Source organism: Lissotriton vulgaris, chromosome 7 (assembly GCF_964263255.1).
Source record: "Lissotriton vulgaris chromosome 7, aLisVul1.2, whole genome shotgun sequence".
NCBI classification, from domain to species: Eukaryota; Metazoa; Chordata; class Amphibia; order Caudata; family Salamandridae; genus Lissotriton; species Lissotriton vulgaris.
Window position 1 is genome coordinate 1,381,174,025 of NC_141695.1, and position 14,984 is coordinate 1,381,189,008.

General features: G+C 44.9%; 1 protein-coding gene across 1 annotated transcript in view; it reads right to left on the minus strand.

Annotated features, from left to right (window-relative positions):
- The window catches only part of SEZ6L2 (seizure related 6 homolog like 2), a 201,945-nt gene that overhangs the window by 30,964 nt on the left and 155,997 nt on the right, over positions 1-14,984 (minus strand). Inside the window, exons 9-10 of the mRNA XM_086928968.1 lie at positions 10,788-10,982; positions 2,669-2,807 (exon numbers count right to left, since the gene is read on the minus strand). Of these exons, the coding sequence (XP_086785094.1) occupies positions 2,669-2,807; positions 10,788-10,982 (334 nt within the window). The remainder of the gene's footprint in view (positions 1-2,668; positions 2,808-10,787; positions 10,983-14,984) is intronic.

Consider the following 14,984-nt stretch of genomic DNA (forward strand, 5'->3'; position numbering starts at 1 on the left):
GGGCTCGCGTCTTGACTACTGCAATGCGCTGTATGCAGGGTTGAACAAGAGTCATCTACAGCGCTTGCAGGTGGTCCAGAACGCGGCAGCGAGATTTGCACTTGACCTACCTAAGCGTGCCTCTGCCACTGAAGCCCGAAAACAACTGCACTGGCTCCCCGTTGAATACCGGATCCGTTTCAAATCTCTGTGCCTGGTGTACAAAGCTCTTGCTAAACCCAACCCCACAAGTATGGGTTCCATTCTTTCTCGGCACAACCCCAGTAGAAACCTTCGCTCCGGTCACAAACTCCTCCTCTCTGTACCTCGTGTCAGAAAAGTAAGATGGGGAGGTAAGGCCTTCTCCTTTCTGGCACCTAAGTGGTGGAATGACCTCCCTCTCGATGTAAAATCCAGTCCCTCTCTGCAAACTTTTAGATCTGCACTCAAGACTCATCTTTTCATACTTGCATACCCCTAGTGGCATTCTGCATTAGTGACTCTTTATTCAGTATCTTTTCTGTTTATTGATTTTGATAGGCGCCTTGATACCTTCGGGTTTAGTCTGCGCAATACAAATTGCTTAATAAATAAAATAAATAAATAAACTGTGAGAGTCCAGATGCACTTGCCGCTGCCTCAAGAAGGCCTGGAGGAACACCAAATCCACAGAAGCCCACAACAACTTCAGAGCAGCCACCAACGCACACCACCAACTAATCAGAAAAACAAGGAAAACAGCGATTGAAGACAGAATCTTCACTCATGCACATAACAGCAAAGAACTCTTCAACATCATCAAGGAGTTCACCCACCCTACCAGCAAGTCCAACGACATCCCTCCCTCACAAGACCTCTGCGACAAACTCAGTACCTTTTTCCACTACAAAATCAAGAGCATCTACAACAACTTCAACGAAGACAACCATTACACTAAACCCTCACCAACCACCACCGACACCCTGAAGCCAGCGAATGAAAACTGGACAGCCCTCACCACCGAAGACACACTGAAGACTATGAAGTCAATCCACTCCGTGGCCCACACGGACCCCTGCCCCCACCACATTTTCAACAGAGCCGCCGACACCATCGCACCCATGCTCCCCCATTACATCAACTGCTCCCTGGCAATCGCCTTGTTCCTCGACGACTGGAAACACGCTGAGATCAACCCCCTCCTGAAGAAACCCTCAGTGGACCCCACCAACCTCAAAAACTACAGACCCATCTCCCTACTCCCATTCCCAGTGAAAGTAATCGAGAAAGCAATCAATAGCTAACTCACCACATTCATCGAGGAGCTCAACATTCTCGACTCCTCCCAATCTTCTTCAGAAAAAACCACAGTACGGAAACCACCCTCCTCACCACAACAGACAAGATCCGTACCCTACTGGACAAAGGAGTAACAGCAGCCCTCATCCTCCTCGACCTCTCAGTGGCGTTCGACACAGTCTCTCACCGCACCCTAATACGCAGACTCCACGACAACAGGGATCCAAGACAAAGCCCTCGACTGGATCCGCTCCTTCCTCTCCGTCAGAACACAGCAGGTCAGACTCCTCCCTTTCCTCTAGGACCCTACACCAACCACCTGTGGAGTCCCCCAGGGGTCCTTCCTCAGCCCTACCCTCTTCAACGTCTACATGGCTCCGCTCGCCCCCATCGTCATAAACTACGGACTCCAAATTATGTCATACGCAGTTGACACCCAGCTCATCCACTCCCTATCCATATAAAACAACACCACCATACACAACTTTCGAGAAGGTATGGAAGCCGTCGCCACATAGATGACAAACAGCTGCCTACAACTAAACACCAATAAAACGGAAGTACTCATCATGGGTCCTCAACCTGCCAAGACACTGCCACACCTCCCAGCACTTGCACACACTCCACTGGCTCCCCATCGAAGCTAGAGTCACTTTCAAGATGCTCACCCACACTCACAAGGCCCTCCACAACACCGGACCAGCATACCTGAACAGCCTACTCAAGTCAAGTCAAGAAAACTTTATTCGATTGCCACATAAGACAATCATAAAAGCACATAGGAAAAAACACATCAATGTGTGACTTACACTATATAAAAAATATCATGCCAACTCAAATTCCACCACCCCAAAGGACCCTACGATCAGCCCAGCACTTCTACGCCTTGGCCCCCTGCACCAGAAAGACCAGACCCGGAGGCCGCTCCTTCTCCTTCCTCGTGACCAAAGCCTGGAAAGACCTTCCGCTCCACCTCAGAAATACAACATCCCTCCCCATCTTCGTAAGAAACCTCAAAACCTGGCTCTTCGACAGACCCCCTCCTTGATGGACTGGAACCTGCAACCCCAGCGCCTTGAGACCCTCACGGGTGAGTAGTCGCACTGACCAAACACCTGATTGATTGACCTTGCCAAGTGCTTTGTTACTTATGGCCTAGGAAAATGATACTTTAATTCTGATAAATATGTTCTTGCCTGCTGATAGTAGCTATTCATCATCTAGTCAGACTCAATGTATGAATCTGTCAGGCACATAATTCTGTTTCACATGTATTAGGCCCCGAAGTTAGTTACACAGGCAACACCTTTTGTGGAGGTTTCTTAGATACATTTCTTAGGCCACAGCCCTTTTGGAGCTTCTACCAAACCTTTGTCATCTCAATGAAAGCACTGTTTGTGTCCATACATACATTTCAATCTCGAGCTGGATGCGCTTGTCCTCCTGTACGTGGATCCCCCAAACACAGTCTTGGCCTTTTCCGTAGTTCTGAGGCCAGTCTGGGGACAGGACCACACCACTGGACTCTGAGATCTCTCCCCCGCACAGTGCTAGAGATGGGTGAAGAATAGGGTTGGTAGTGGCATTTAAAGAGAAAGAAGGAAACAGAGAGACGGTTTAAAGAGTCACATAAACACAGGAATTCACCAGCGATTTCTTCAAGTATAAAAATGAAGTAGCAAACACAGAATATGGTTGGAGAAGAGAGAGGTTTGGGGGAAATGTAGGTGGTTTTAGAAAAGCAAAGTGCAAAGATGTGCAAGACAGGTGAGAGGAATGCTAGGAGGAAAACTGCAAGTGAAGAAACAGAGAATAGAAGAAGACTGAGACAGAACATCAGAATAATGAAAACAACAGTGAAAGTGATATACATATAGGAAAAAAGAAGTAGCAAGACAGGAAGAACAGTAGAAGGAAATAAAGACGGTGACGGAAAGGAAAATGGTAAAAGAGTAAGAAACAGAGAGAGGAAAAGGAAGAGGAGGGAAGGGTGGAGTGCAAGAGAAAACAACAGAGCGAAAATGGAAAGAAGATTACAGGGCAAAGGGAAAAAAGCAAGAGGGAAAACGATAGGAGAGATGGAAAAGAACACAGTGACAGATAGAAGAACAGAAAGAGAAACAAAGAATGGGGAAAATAGCACCGTTAGATGGAAGGGAACAAAAGTGAGAGAAACTGTAAAGAGATTGAGAGGGAAAGGGAATGAACAGAAATAAATAGCGCTGGGGGGACATCAAAAGAGAGAAAGAGGGAGACAGAAGGCGGAAGGGAGGTGGGGGAAGAAAGAGAGGGAAACTATTGTCAACATGGATGTAGTATCCGGGCAGTTTTCAGCTGCTCCAAGGGCTGCTGGAGGGTGCAATAGCAACAGCAGGGGCTGCCTTTTCATTATGAAGTGAGCAGATGGGAGTCTTGATTTCCCCTCCGGCTGGTCATTCAATATTCAGTCCCCAACAGCCCCTGCTCTACAGCTTGACCTTCGGGTTCGGCACTTGATGTGCAGGCCAGAGTGAGCAGCGGGCTGATGTCCCTCCCCGCTCATCTCTCATTCTGCCAGCCCAGCCTGAAGCACCCTGGACCCTCTGAGGGTGGCAGGGGCATGGCCTGGGCTCTCCAGGAGAGCGGTGCTGGTCTGGCCAGCAGGACTGAGCTGCCATTCGGCATGGATGTCAGTGTGCAGGAAGGGTGGAGGGTGGAGGGTGTAACTGTGACTGTGTCGGGGAAGGCTTTATATGGTGCCTTCCTCTGCACACTCGGAGGGGTGCTGGTCAAGCCCACCCAATCTCCTTGGGAGCAGCGGTTTATGATGCCTTCGTTTTGAAAAAGATAAACAGTAGACTAGGGGCCAGATGTAGGGAAATCATATTTACCGACTCTGAAATACCGAATTTTACCGATTCGGTATTTCATAGTCGGTAAATATGAAGGGGGGAGATGTCGGTATTTCCAGATGTGGAAATACCGAATCGTTTGAATTCGGTATTTACCGAATCGGTAATTACCGAATGAATGGGAAATACCGATTCGGTAATTACCGAATCGGTAAATACTGACTTTTGCAAGGGTGCAGGGGGTGTCACTTTGACACCCTCTGGCACCCCCAAAAATAGGCATGTGCGCCATGTGGCACACAGACATGCCCTAAGGGCATGTCTGTCTGTCACATGGCTAGGTGTGCATGCACACAAGTGCATGCACACCTGAATTCGGTATTTTAACACCCAATTGGATTGGGTGTTAAAATACCGAATTTGTAGGGCCTTTGGGACTCAGAAGAGTCCCACCTACATCTGAGATTTACTGAATCGGTAAAAATACCGATTCGGTATTTTACAGAATCGGTAAATTTACCGATTCGGTAAATTTACCGATTCTGTAAAATAATGCCCCTACATACCATTTCTGATGTACCGGTCGGTAACGGCCGAAAATACCGATTTTCGGCCGTTACCGACCGACCTACATCTGGCCCTAGGCTTCTTAAACAGAACAATGTGGGCAAGGTTTTTGTTTTACACATGTAATTGATTTCCGCTGGTGTGGCAGGTTACTAAAAAAAAATCACTTTTTTGTGTGTAATGATATGCATATTGCATAGTGTGTGGAGTTATTAGGGGCCAGATGTAGGTAGCCCTTTACCGATCGGAATCGGCCGAAAATACCGATTTTCGGCCGTTTCCGATCGGTAAAGGGCTATTGAGATGTAGGTGCACATTTTCGGTAATTTTACCGAATCGGTATCATTACCGAATCGGTAAATTTACCAATTCGGTAATATGTACCGAATCGGTAAAATAATTACAGATTCGGTAATATTTACCGATTCGGTAAAATTACCGAAAATGCAATGTAGGTAGGCAATGTACCTTCTGCACATGGCTTACAGAATCGGTATTTTACCATGGAATACAAATCCATGGTAAAATACCGATTCCGGTGTGCATGCACATGTGTGCATGCACACCTATGTCATGTGACAGGCAGACCTGCCCTTAGGGCAGGTATGCCTGCCACATGGCACCTGTGCCTGTTTTGGGGGTGCCAGAGGGTGTCAAAGTGACACCCCCTGCACCCTTGTGAATTCTTTAATTACCGATTCGGTAAATACCGAATCGGTAATGCCTAATCATTCCTATGGGCTTCAAAGCCCATAGGAATGAATGGGCATTACCGATTCGGTATTTACCGAATCGGTAATTAAAGAATTGTTAAGGATTCGGTAACGAATCCAGATGTTGGGACCTACATACCATTTACCGATTTTGAAATACCGAATTGGTAGGATTCGGTATTTCAAAATCGGTAAATGGGATTTACCTACATCGGGCCCCTAAGTTTAAGGGGTTACACCGCCATGTGCGCAGAGGATGAAATTCCGGGCTATAAACCCATAGTATCTGCTTATGCAAATGATCTTTTGCTTTATATTCGAGACCCCGAATAAATCTTTCATCAGCTCCTAATGAGAATATATGTTTCGGGGGATTCTCTGGCTTGAGGATCAACTGGGCAAATCCCTAATTTTTCCACTCACTAAATCTACAGAGCAGTCAGTGCACTGTGTCCGGCTGAGATTGTTGCCAATAACAACACAGAGATTGCAAGCTAACTCTCCCACAATATTGATACATGGATTGGAGTACCGCTGTTCCTATGTGACAGGGTCTAGACCCCGCTATTTGTTTTTAAATATCCCCTTTGCCTACTTTTTTCGTTCACTGTCTGCTATAAGTGATGATTAAGCTTGCAGGACCCAAATGGTCAACTTTAACAGCTCCTGATGATCAGGGCTGCCTTGCTGCCTCAGATTTTGAGCTTTCTTATTACATAGCACAGAGCCATTTCGCCCACTATTGATATACGGCGGATGTATGACATCACAACGCATGCTTTTACCACGCATGCTTTTACATCGCAACTTTTAGAAACGCATGCCTTTACAAAGCATAGTGTTGAGGGGTGCTGGATAGAGAATAGCTTAATTTACTATTCCAACTCCAGTCCCCGTGGATAGCAGGGAAGGTGTTGGATAGTAAATTAAATATATTCCCTATCCTAGAGCGCCCCCCAGCGCAATGCGTTGTAATGGTTTGCGTTGTAAAAGTTGCGATGTAAAAGCACTGCGTGGTAAAAGTTGCGTTGTGAAGGATATTTCCCATATACGGCCCTTCTTGCTTGCCGCATTTGCGGTTGGGGAGAGATACTGCCTCACCTCTCTCTCTCTCTCTCTCTCTCTCTCTCTCTCTCTCTCTCTCTGTCTCTCTCTCTCTCTCGGCTGTACTTTTTAGCTCTCCCTCTTGAAAATGCATCTCTACAGACATGATTGGCTTCGCAGTACATGCATGGAGATGGTTGCATAAAAGCGACCGAGGCGTGCTGTTATACACTCCCCCAATGCGAGTGAGTTTGTGTGCCAGGCTCATGGTGTTTCTTGAGAGAAGGGCTGGTGAACAATTGGAAAGGCTGCCAAGAGTCACTATGGGGGACTTGTTTGTGACAATAAATTAAAGCCACTTGATCAGAACCGTGATTAACAGCTGGATCTTACAGCGCTCAATAAAATCCTGTACTACCAAGTGCGTAGCACCCTTAGGCATGTCACCGGCTGCGCAGTTGATGAACCTGCCCCCTCCAACATCATATTTAATATATAATGCCAGTCCTGATCATATTCCTTCCCAATTGCATGTTGTGGCCAGGTATTGTGGATGCCCGGTAGTGATGAGACAGAGACAAGACCTCGCCTGAGATGGCTACTAGAGATCCAGCGCGATACGGCTGGTGAACAATGGTTATTCTGTTGCTCAGCCATAAAAATCATTACCTCGGCTAGCAGACAGACTCCTACAATTCACGCATATCCAGAGGTTCTATGATACCCTGGCCAGGTTGCATCACTATGGCCTCAGAGAGGAATCGCGTGCTATTGATGTCGTGAAGAGGAGTATGACTCTAGACATATCTATTGGAAATGTCTTGGAATACAAGTTTACAAGGGCACTAGATTTATAGAACTTAAGTGAAATCATTGACATCGGTAATGAACGCAATCCCCTGATAACTCAACTGGACTACCTTAAAGACATACCCTTATCTGCCAGGCAATTTACTAGCCATTTTGTTACTGGCCAAAAAGCTTATTGCAATGAGATTGGACAGGGGACCTCTCACTGCTCTCAGTGATTCGTTACACGATCTCACATATTGTAACACTGCATCTGCCAACTGTGGCTACCAAATGCCACCAAAATCTAGGCCTAAAAATATCTGGGATTCCTTCCAGGCACATCTCGTGTGACGTGATTCGAAAGGTGACCCAACATGAGGAGATCAATATTAATATTTAATTGAGGTTCTAGGAGCTTACTATTGCCTCTCTGAAACTCTACGATTGGGTCACGCCCAGACGCCCCAACAAGCGGTACCCTATGCATCTTGCCCTTTATCTTTTGACTCATACTATATGCCATGCTGTAGATACTGTGTAAGTAATCCACTACTTTGGTACTCTGTAACACACTTGCTCTTCCTTCAGTTTGTGTTCACGCTTGTCTGTAAATTTGTAATGGCTCCATTGTTTTTAAATAACTTTCTTTTTGTTTTTAAAGAAGTTTGAGGTGTACATGAGGATTGGCATGACTCCCGGGTGGACCAGTCACGTCAGAGAAGGGGTGAAGTGGGAGGGAGGTGAGCTACGTTGCTATGAAGGAGATGTACTGACCTAGGCGAGAGAGATGAGCAAGGGCAAGACAGAGGCTTGGTCTTTTGTGCTGGGTGGGGATGCTTTGCATGGGTGTCAGCTTTTGGGGAGCACTGGGCCTAAGGTCTCAGCAATATTTTCCTTCGCAATATCTTCAGATGAGTGGCTCCACCTCTGGAGGCGCATAACAAGGCTCACAGGGCCACCCCTGTAGCAACATGCATCAAGTGACACACGTGCTACAAGTGAACAACTTCAAAGCACACTAAAGTCTGGCTCTGGACATAGGAACTGCACTCCAAGGGGGCTCTCACAGTGAAGGGCATTATGCGTTTCGCAGGCCTCCACTGTTTTGTGAACATTTGCCCTCTCACGCTGAGGCAATTTTCTATGGTGCAGCTGGATGGGTGTCTGACAGTGAGTCCCCGTGGATAAAACACTGTGACGGCTTCTCAGCTTAGAGCTGGAATCCGTGCAATATATCTTATTATTAAAGTGCAATCCATGGATTTCATATCATGCCAGCTTGGATTTTTTTTTAGCTCAATCAATGTAATGGTGTTGCATGAAACTGTTATTCTGACTATAGTTGTGTAGCTCATTTTGTGAAACAATTGGGATAACTGAATACCTGTGGCTGCTCCTCCCCTAAGGCAGAGGAGCGACACCCCCCTGCTGCTGTGCAGCAGTATGCAGCAGTAATAGAAAGGAAAAATAAAATGATAATAACACAATGTTATTATAATTTTATTCTTCCCTGCTACGGCAGCAGGGAGGAGTGGTGGGCACACTAAAGTGCACTTAAAGCTTTGACCGGCCTTCTCTTTCCGGCCAAACAGTCATGCGCACTTTAGCATGTTCGCCATGCAGGCTGCATTACAGCCTACATGGAGAACATGCCCAGGCCCCCAGTCCCTGTCTGAGTGCTGAACCGCGGCTCTCAGACCAATCACAACTGTGCATTGCAGCGTTATGATTGGTTTAGGGGAGCCAATCCCAACGCTGCATTGCAGGATGGAGTGGAGGAGATACAACGTGGAACAGAGCAGCGAGGAGGTAGGTGAATTGTTCAGTTTTTTATAACAATACCTCCTTACCCCCTCACATTCCCCTGCCCTAGCACCCCAGATCCGTACTGGCCGCCACTGCAAGAATAATAGTCAGTAACACCTGCCAGACTCATCGAAAGTTTTTGTACAGAGAAGGCGGTGTGTGTTTTGAGAGGCTGGGACTACTTTAACCACCTTGGCTCGCGCGGAGTGGCAGGGTGATGGATTATCAAAACCTTGACCAGCTGCCCGAACCATCAAGTGTGGCATAAGCACCCAATTGCTTGGAAAGTAAAAGAAGGCACATGCGTGCTGAGCCAAGACCCCATGGATCCGGCGGTGCTTGAGATTAGATTTAGGAAAATACAGCCAAGTGACCGTCCTTTTCTCAGCCCTTTCAGACTGTCCAAGTTAGGAGAAACAATGTATTACAGTAAAGACTTGGTTACCATAGCAACAGTGGTGCACGCAGAGTGGTGCTAAATAAACTGCATGGCGCACTGCAGGCAGCAACACAGCAATCTCCCAAAGCACTTTTGTAGTTAATTATACATTATGTAGTGCCTGATGGCACATTCATCGAAGGAGCTTTGTATTTCAGTGCAGGTGATACGGACCACCACACAAAAATGAGTTAGGATAACCCCTGATGCGTGGTACTTGGCAAGGCTGGCACTACAGGAAGAGGATAGGGCGGTGTGAGAGCAGAAAAGCTAGAGAACAGATAGGGAAATATATGAGTAGAAGGAGCGGTATGTGAAGAGCAGGCAGGAGCAGAGGTTTAGTAATCAAATTTGTGTTATGCCCCAATCCTAAAATTGATCAAATCGCATGCACATTACCAGTGGTAACATACACCATGCTCCATTCCCACCTGCTATCTGCCCCAAGTTATATTCAAAAGGTCTTTTAACCCACGCCCCATCAATTGCTTTTGTGAACCTGGCTCCCATGGTTGTCGAGTACTTGGTTAGGATACTGAAAGGAGGTGAAAAAGTAATTTTGGTCTGTTAGCCTCTGAGGAGGAGGAAATTACCCATGGGCGGGTGCTAGTTGGTGGTTATTTATTAAAAAGGCTATTTGTTTTGGCTCTTAAGTGCTATGTCAGGAAGTCATATGATCTTATTACACTCCTGCCTCATTAAATAAGTCTTTTTCACACTTGCTGTATGTTATAATTGCACTATCTCACTCAGTGAAAAACAAAAAGGAAAGGAGGAGAGAGAAAGACAAAAAGAGATGGTAGAGAGAAAAGGAAGAACATTAGAGTGAAAGAGACAGAGAACAAGGGAACAGAAGATGGCGTTACTTGCAGAGAGAAAGGGAAAGAAGAGAGTGAAAAAGAGCAGGTGGAATGAATGAGAGAATGCAAGAAGGATAGTGAGATAATGGGAGGATTTGTGAAAAGGGGGGCTTATTTGGCAAAATGCATTCGTATCTCTTTCTAAGTTGATTCAATGTCACACTGGGCCACTTGACTCTCTGTTTCCGTGTACACAAGTTAAGTCAACCGGACACATGCAGTGGCAGTAATTGTGCTAAACAAATACACAAAATATCCCTAGCCCTTGGCAAAATTTAGTTTCACTCTCCTGCCCCTAAGTCCATGTTGATGTCCTCTTCCCCCTCCAGTGCCTTGATGGTTAGCTCTACAGAGTTGCCCTGTGTTTGAAGCTACCTGTCTCTCAATGCTATACCTCCTCTACTGCGCCTGTGGAAGCTGTGCATATACGCACTCTAACATGCTTCTATTTCTATCCTCCATGCTTGTAGACCCTTACCTTTGCAGATAGGCTCGCTGTCGTTCCAGTGGGGATTGGAGGAATCAATGCACTCAATGACAGACGGGCCCTGCTCAAGCATGTACCCGGGGCTGCAGGCAAACTCCACAAGCGTGCCCACGTGGTACTGAAGGTCTGACGTGGTGAAGTTTCCATGAGCTAGAAATGGTCCATAGCAGCGGTCCTCGTCAAAGGCTAAGGAAAGAGAGTGTAAAACCAAAGGAAGATGGGACAGTAAGAGAAAATTAGTTGTGACCATGCTCATATTTCTACTGAACATTATTATAGCTCAGACCACAAACTGAACTGCCTCTATGAGCTGTGGTTACTATGTACTTTGTTGCAAGATATCACCACAGTCGCTACTGTCTTCTATCTCACTGTTCCCTTCCACCTACCTTCCTCACTTAACCTGACTGCTGTCTGTCTGTACTCCAATGTTCACTCATTCCTGGGAGACTATTCATATATTCAGACTCACCAACACTAGGCTCCACTCTACTCACAGTCCTCAACCATACCTTCACCTTGAATGATGAAAGGGACCTTGACCTACTCACCCAATGAAAACCACCCAATATGCCAAAGAACTACTACATTTAGATGATTCAACAATCATGAGGAACAATGAGGTTGTGAGTAGAGGACAGTTGCTGTGCAGTCCCAGATCACATTGATGAATAGCTAGCTTTGATGACAGATTTTTACTTGGAGATGGAAAAAACTTGGTATTGTGAGAGAGGCTGAAGCTTCTGTGTGTGCTGGGACTGAGGGGCGGCGCTGCACATCTTGGGCAATAGAGCAAAGGTGAGAGACGCAAGACTATATAAGAATTTGAAGAGACATTCATGCAAGGTGGAACATGATTGTGTATGTCAGTGAGATACAGCCCACAAGAGTGGATCAAGAGATCTATTGAGGAAGGATTACAACAGAGAAGGGCAGCAGGAAGGGCTTCCCCTGGAAAATGCACAGAATAAGGACCAAGTGGTAACAAGTGACAAAACGTGTTACCTAGGCATAAAACCTAAAGCTAATATATTAACACAAGTGGGAGGGAACCTCAACTTCAAGTTTGACTTCCATTTAATGCTGTATAATTGATATTACATGAGTCCTATTAAAGTTAATGTTAAAAGTTAACTTTGCAGTATTAAGTATAGAACTTGCTTGCAAAGGTAAATGCAGAATATAAATGTACATCATACCTTATCCTCTGTTTCAGAGTAAAATGTTGATGAACATTACGTTGAAAAGGGTTTCCTCTGCTTTGGCATTAGTGAACAAACTTCAGGTACAGTTAGAACAGCAATATTACAATAAAGCCAGGGGTGCATCTGGAGACTTTTAAATTACTCATAGCTAATGGTTATCTCCAGACTACCACTTGAGAACAGAATTTCTTTTTTTCTAAGGGAAGAAAAAACACTTCTCAAATCTGAAACTTTTTATCAAGAAGCAGGTTACAAGGTAGGACCCCAGGCTGTGAGGTTCCAGCATATTAGCTCTCCAAACATTTCCTAATTTCTTAAAGAGATCTGTTGGAAAGTTGAGCTGAATAATGGACAGGATTGGTATAGGGGCAATTACTTGTGGAAGATTTCTTAAGAGTGGACATTAACAACAGCTTATCTGACGACTTCCAGATTAATATAAGACTGGTGAATCCCCTAGTGAAATGTGATGTGTCTGCAGTTTTTGAAGGAGCTTGGTTTATTAATATAAAAACAAAAAAGAGGAGCTTGGAAAGTCAGTATAAAAAGATACAGAATGATTGTAGTTCAATCTTTATTATGTTTTGGAACTCCTTAGAGGTCCACATAAGAAAAGAGTACAATACAAAAATACCATTCACAGTGAGGGTAGACAAATCATAGCAATTACTAGAACACAAAGTGACACATTGATAGGCATGCCAATATTCAAAAAATTTCTAAAAAACATTTTAAAAAATTATAAATATAGAAGCAAAATCTCTCATTAGGGGGACTATGTAAGGCACTCATAAAAGAATTCACATTTACAATGCCCATTTGCAGACATATTTGTCTTAACCATTTGCTGCGATAAGGACGCAGCGCTGGGCATATAAAGAGTACATGTTTTCGATCTTGAATAGATTGATGACAGAAATTGCAAATTGCAGATACTCCATACCATTTAAACAAAAGATTATTTAGGGGTAACAAGTCTTGTCTCAATAAAAACCAAAATCTCCGAATACCATGAGGTAAATTCCAAGTAACGTAGGGTTGGATGGATTTTCTTGCGAATGAATCGGTAAGAAAATTAACACCCTTCTTAGCAAAGATTGAAGTAAAGTCTAGTCTATAGCTAAGATCCCAAGTAGCTTCTTTCAGGACAGACTTTAGCTGGGATACAGGAAGAGAAAAGAGAGTACTCTCTTCCAGCTGCAAGAGGGATATAGCTTTTCTAAAGTTGTTAACAATTAGGGAGTGTTCCCCTAGACTTCCCAGTAGTTCAGTCTTTAGGAGGAACCTCATAGTCCCCTCTTCTCCCCTGGCTATGCTTGCGACCCAACGTACCACGGCTGCCAGGCCCTGCACCCAGCTGCTGCGCAAGCCAAACTCAAGTCTGCAAGCTGCCACGGAGCAGGCAGAACTGACGGTGGATATGCTTCTTAGCAATTTTCCCTCCACCTTATTTAAGAAATCCCAGTGCTTAATATCAATTAGTTCTAAACCATATAGAAGGGTGGAAGGGACTTTTGCCCTAAAGACCTCCAATAAATGTGAAAAATGCCTTCTTCCCAATGCCGAGTACAGTGCACTTAAGCTTCTCCCTTGAGCTAAGGCCTTCCGGGCACTGCTATCGGTATGGGGTTTAGCGCTTAGATTATCACAAATTAATTTTCCGAGGAAAACATAACTCTTTACTACCTCCAGTTTGTCATCTCCCACAGACCAGGTAAAGTTCCTAAATTTATGTTTTTTCCGGCCTGTGATGCACATAATTTTGCTCTTGGATGCATTAATTTTTTAAAAATGAGCAGCTGCATACTGATGTAGAGCAAGGAGGCGTTTGGCGAGACCTTTGGGCATGAGATCCATTATTATGATGTCATCCGCATATAACATACATGAAATGTGTTTTCCGCCCAAGATTGGAGCTATACCATCGCAGGAGGAGAGAGAAGCAGGTAAATCAGCAATATATAACGAAAAAAGTAACGGGGCAAGAAGACAACCTTGCTTAAGGCCATTACATGAGGGGATAATCTTGGAGAGCCCCCTATCTCCTCCTTGCAGGACCTGGCACCAGGTGTCTGTATGTAGCAACTGGATCATATCTAGAAGATAAGGCGGCATTCCCATAGCAGAGAGCGTTCTCCACAGCAGTGGACGGTCAACCTTGTCAAATGCTGTGGAGAAGTCTATAAAGGCCACATAAACTCTTCCGCCACGTACCCTTATATATTTATCTATAATTGTCTGAAGAGCGGAAAGGTTATCCAGTGTTCCGTGACCCTTACGAAAGCCTACTTGTTCTAGGGGTAGGATTTGTTTTTGCGCCACCCAATCATTAATTAGGGATAATAAACATTTACAGAACACTTTCCCAATAGCGTCTAGGAGAGCGATTTGGCGATAGTTAATGGGTAAGTTTCTATCGCCCTTTTTGAACATAGGAACCAAAATACTCCCCTTCCAGGATGCTGGAATAAATTTTTTAATGTAGCAAATCCTAAAAAGGGGAAATAGGATTTTACTCCAGGATACTGGATTTTGTTTCAAGACTGATATCGGGATTCCATCAGGACCCATGGCACCTGATGGACGCATGTCCCTTATAGCCAATTCTATAGATAGTTCTGAGGGGTATTCAGTTATAGAAATAGTATCTTCCTCAATTCCCCTAAGTTTCACTTGCAGATCATTCTTAGCATACAGACTTAAGATGTAATGGACCCAGGTTTGTTCGGAGATAGGGATTGGAAGTGGACGCACTCTAGAACCACATCCCTCCCCAATAAGGGTCCAGAATTGTCTAGAGTTCCCATGAACAGCGGCTTCCCGTAATCCAATCCATAACAGGTCCTCTTTTTCTCTTTTCATTTTTTTCTTTATCCTGCTTCTCCTCCTTTTTACAGAATGAGATTATGACTTTAGACATTTTTCAAGTCTCCTTTAGTGAAGTACACTGTTAATTTAGGCTTAAGAGTCAGAGACAAATCAA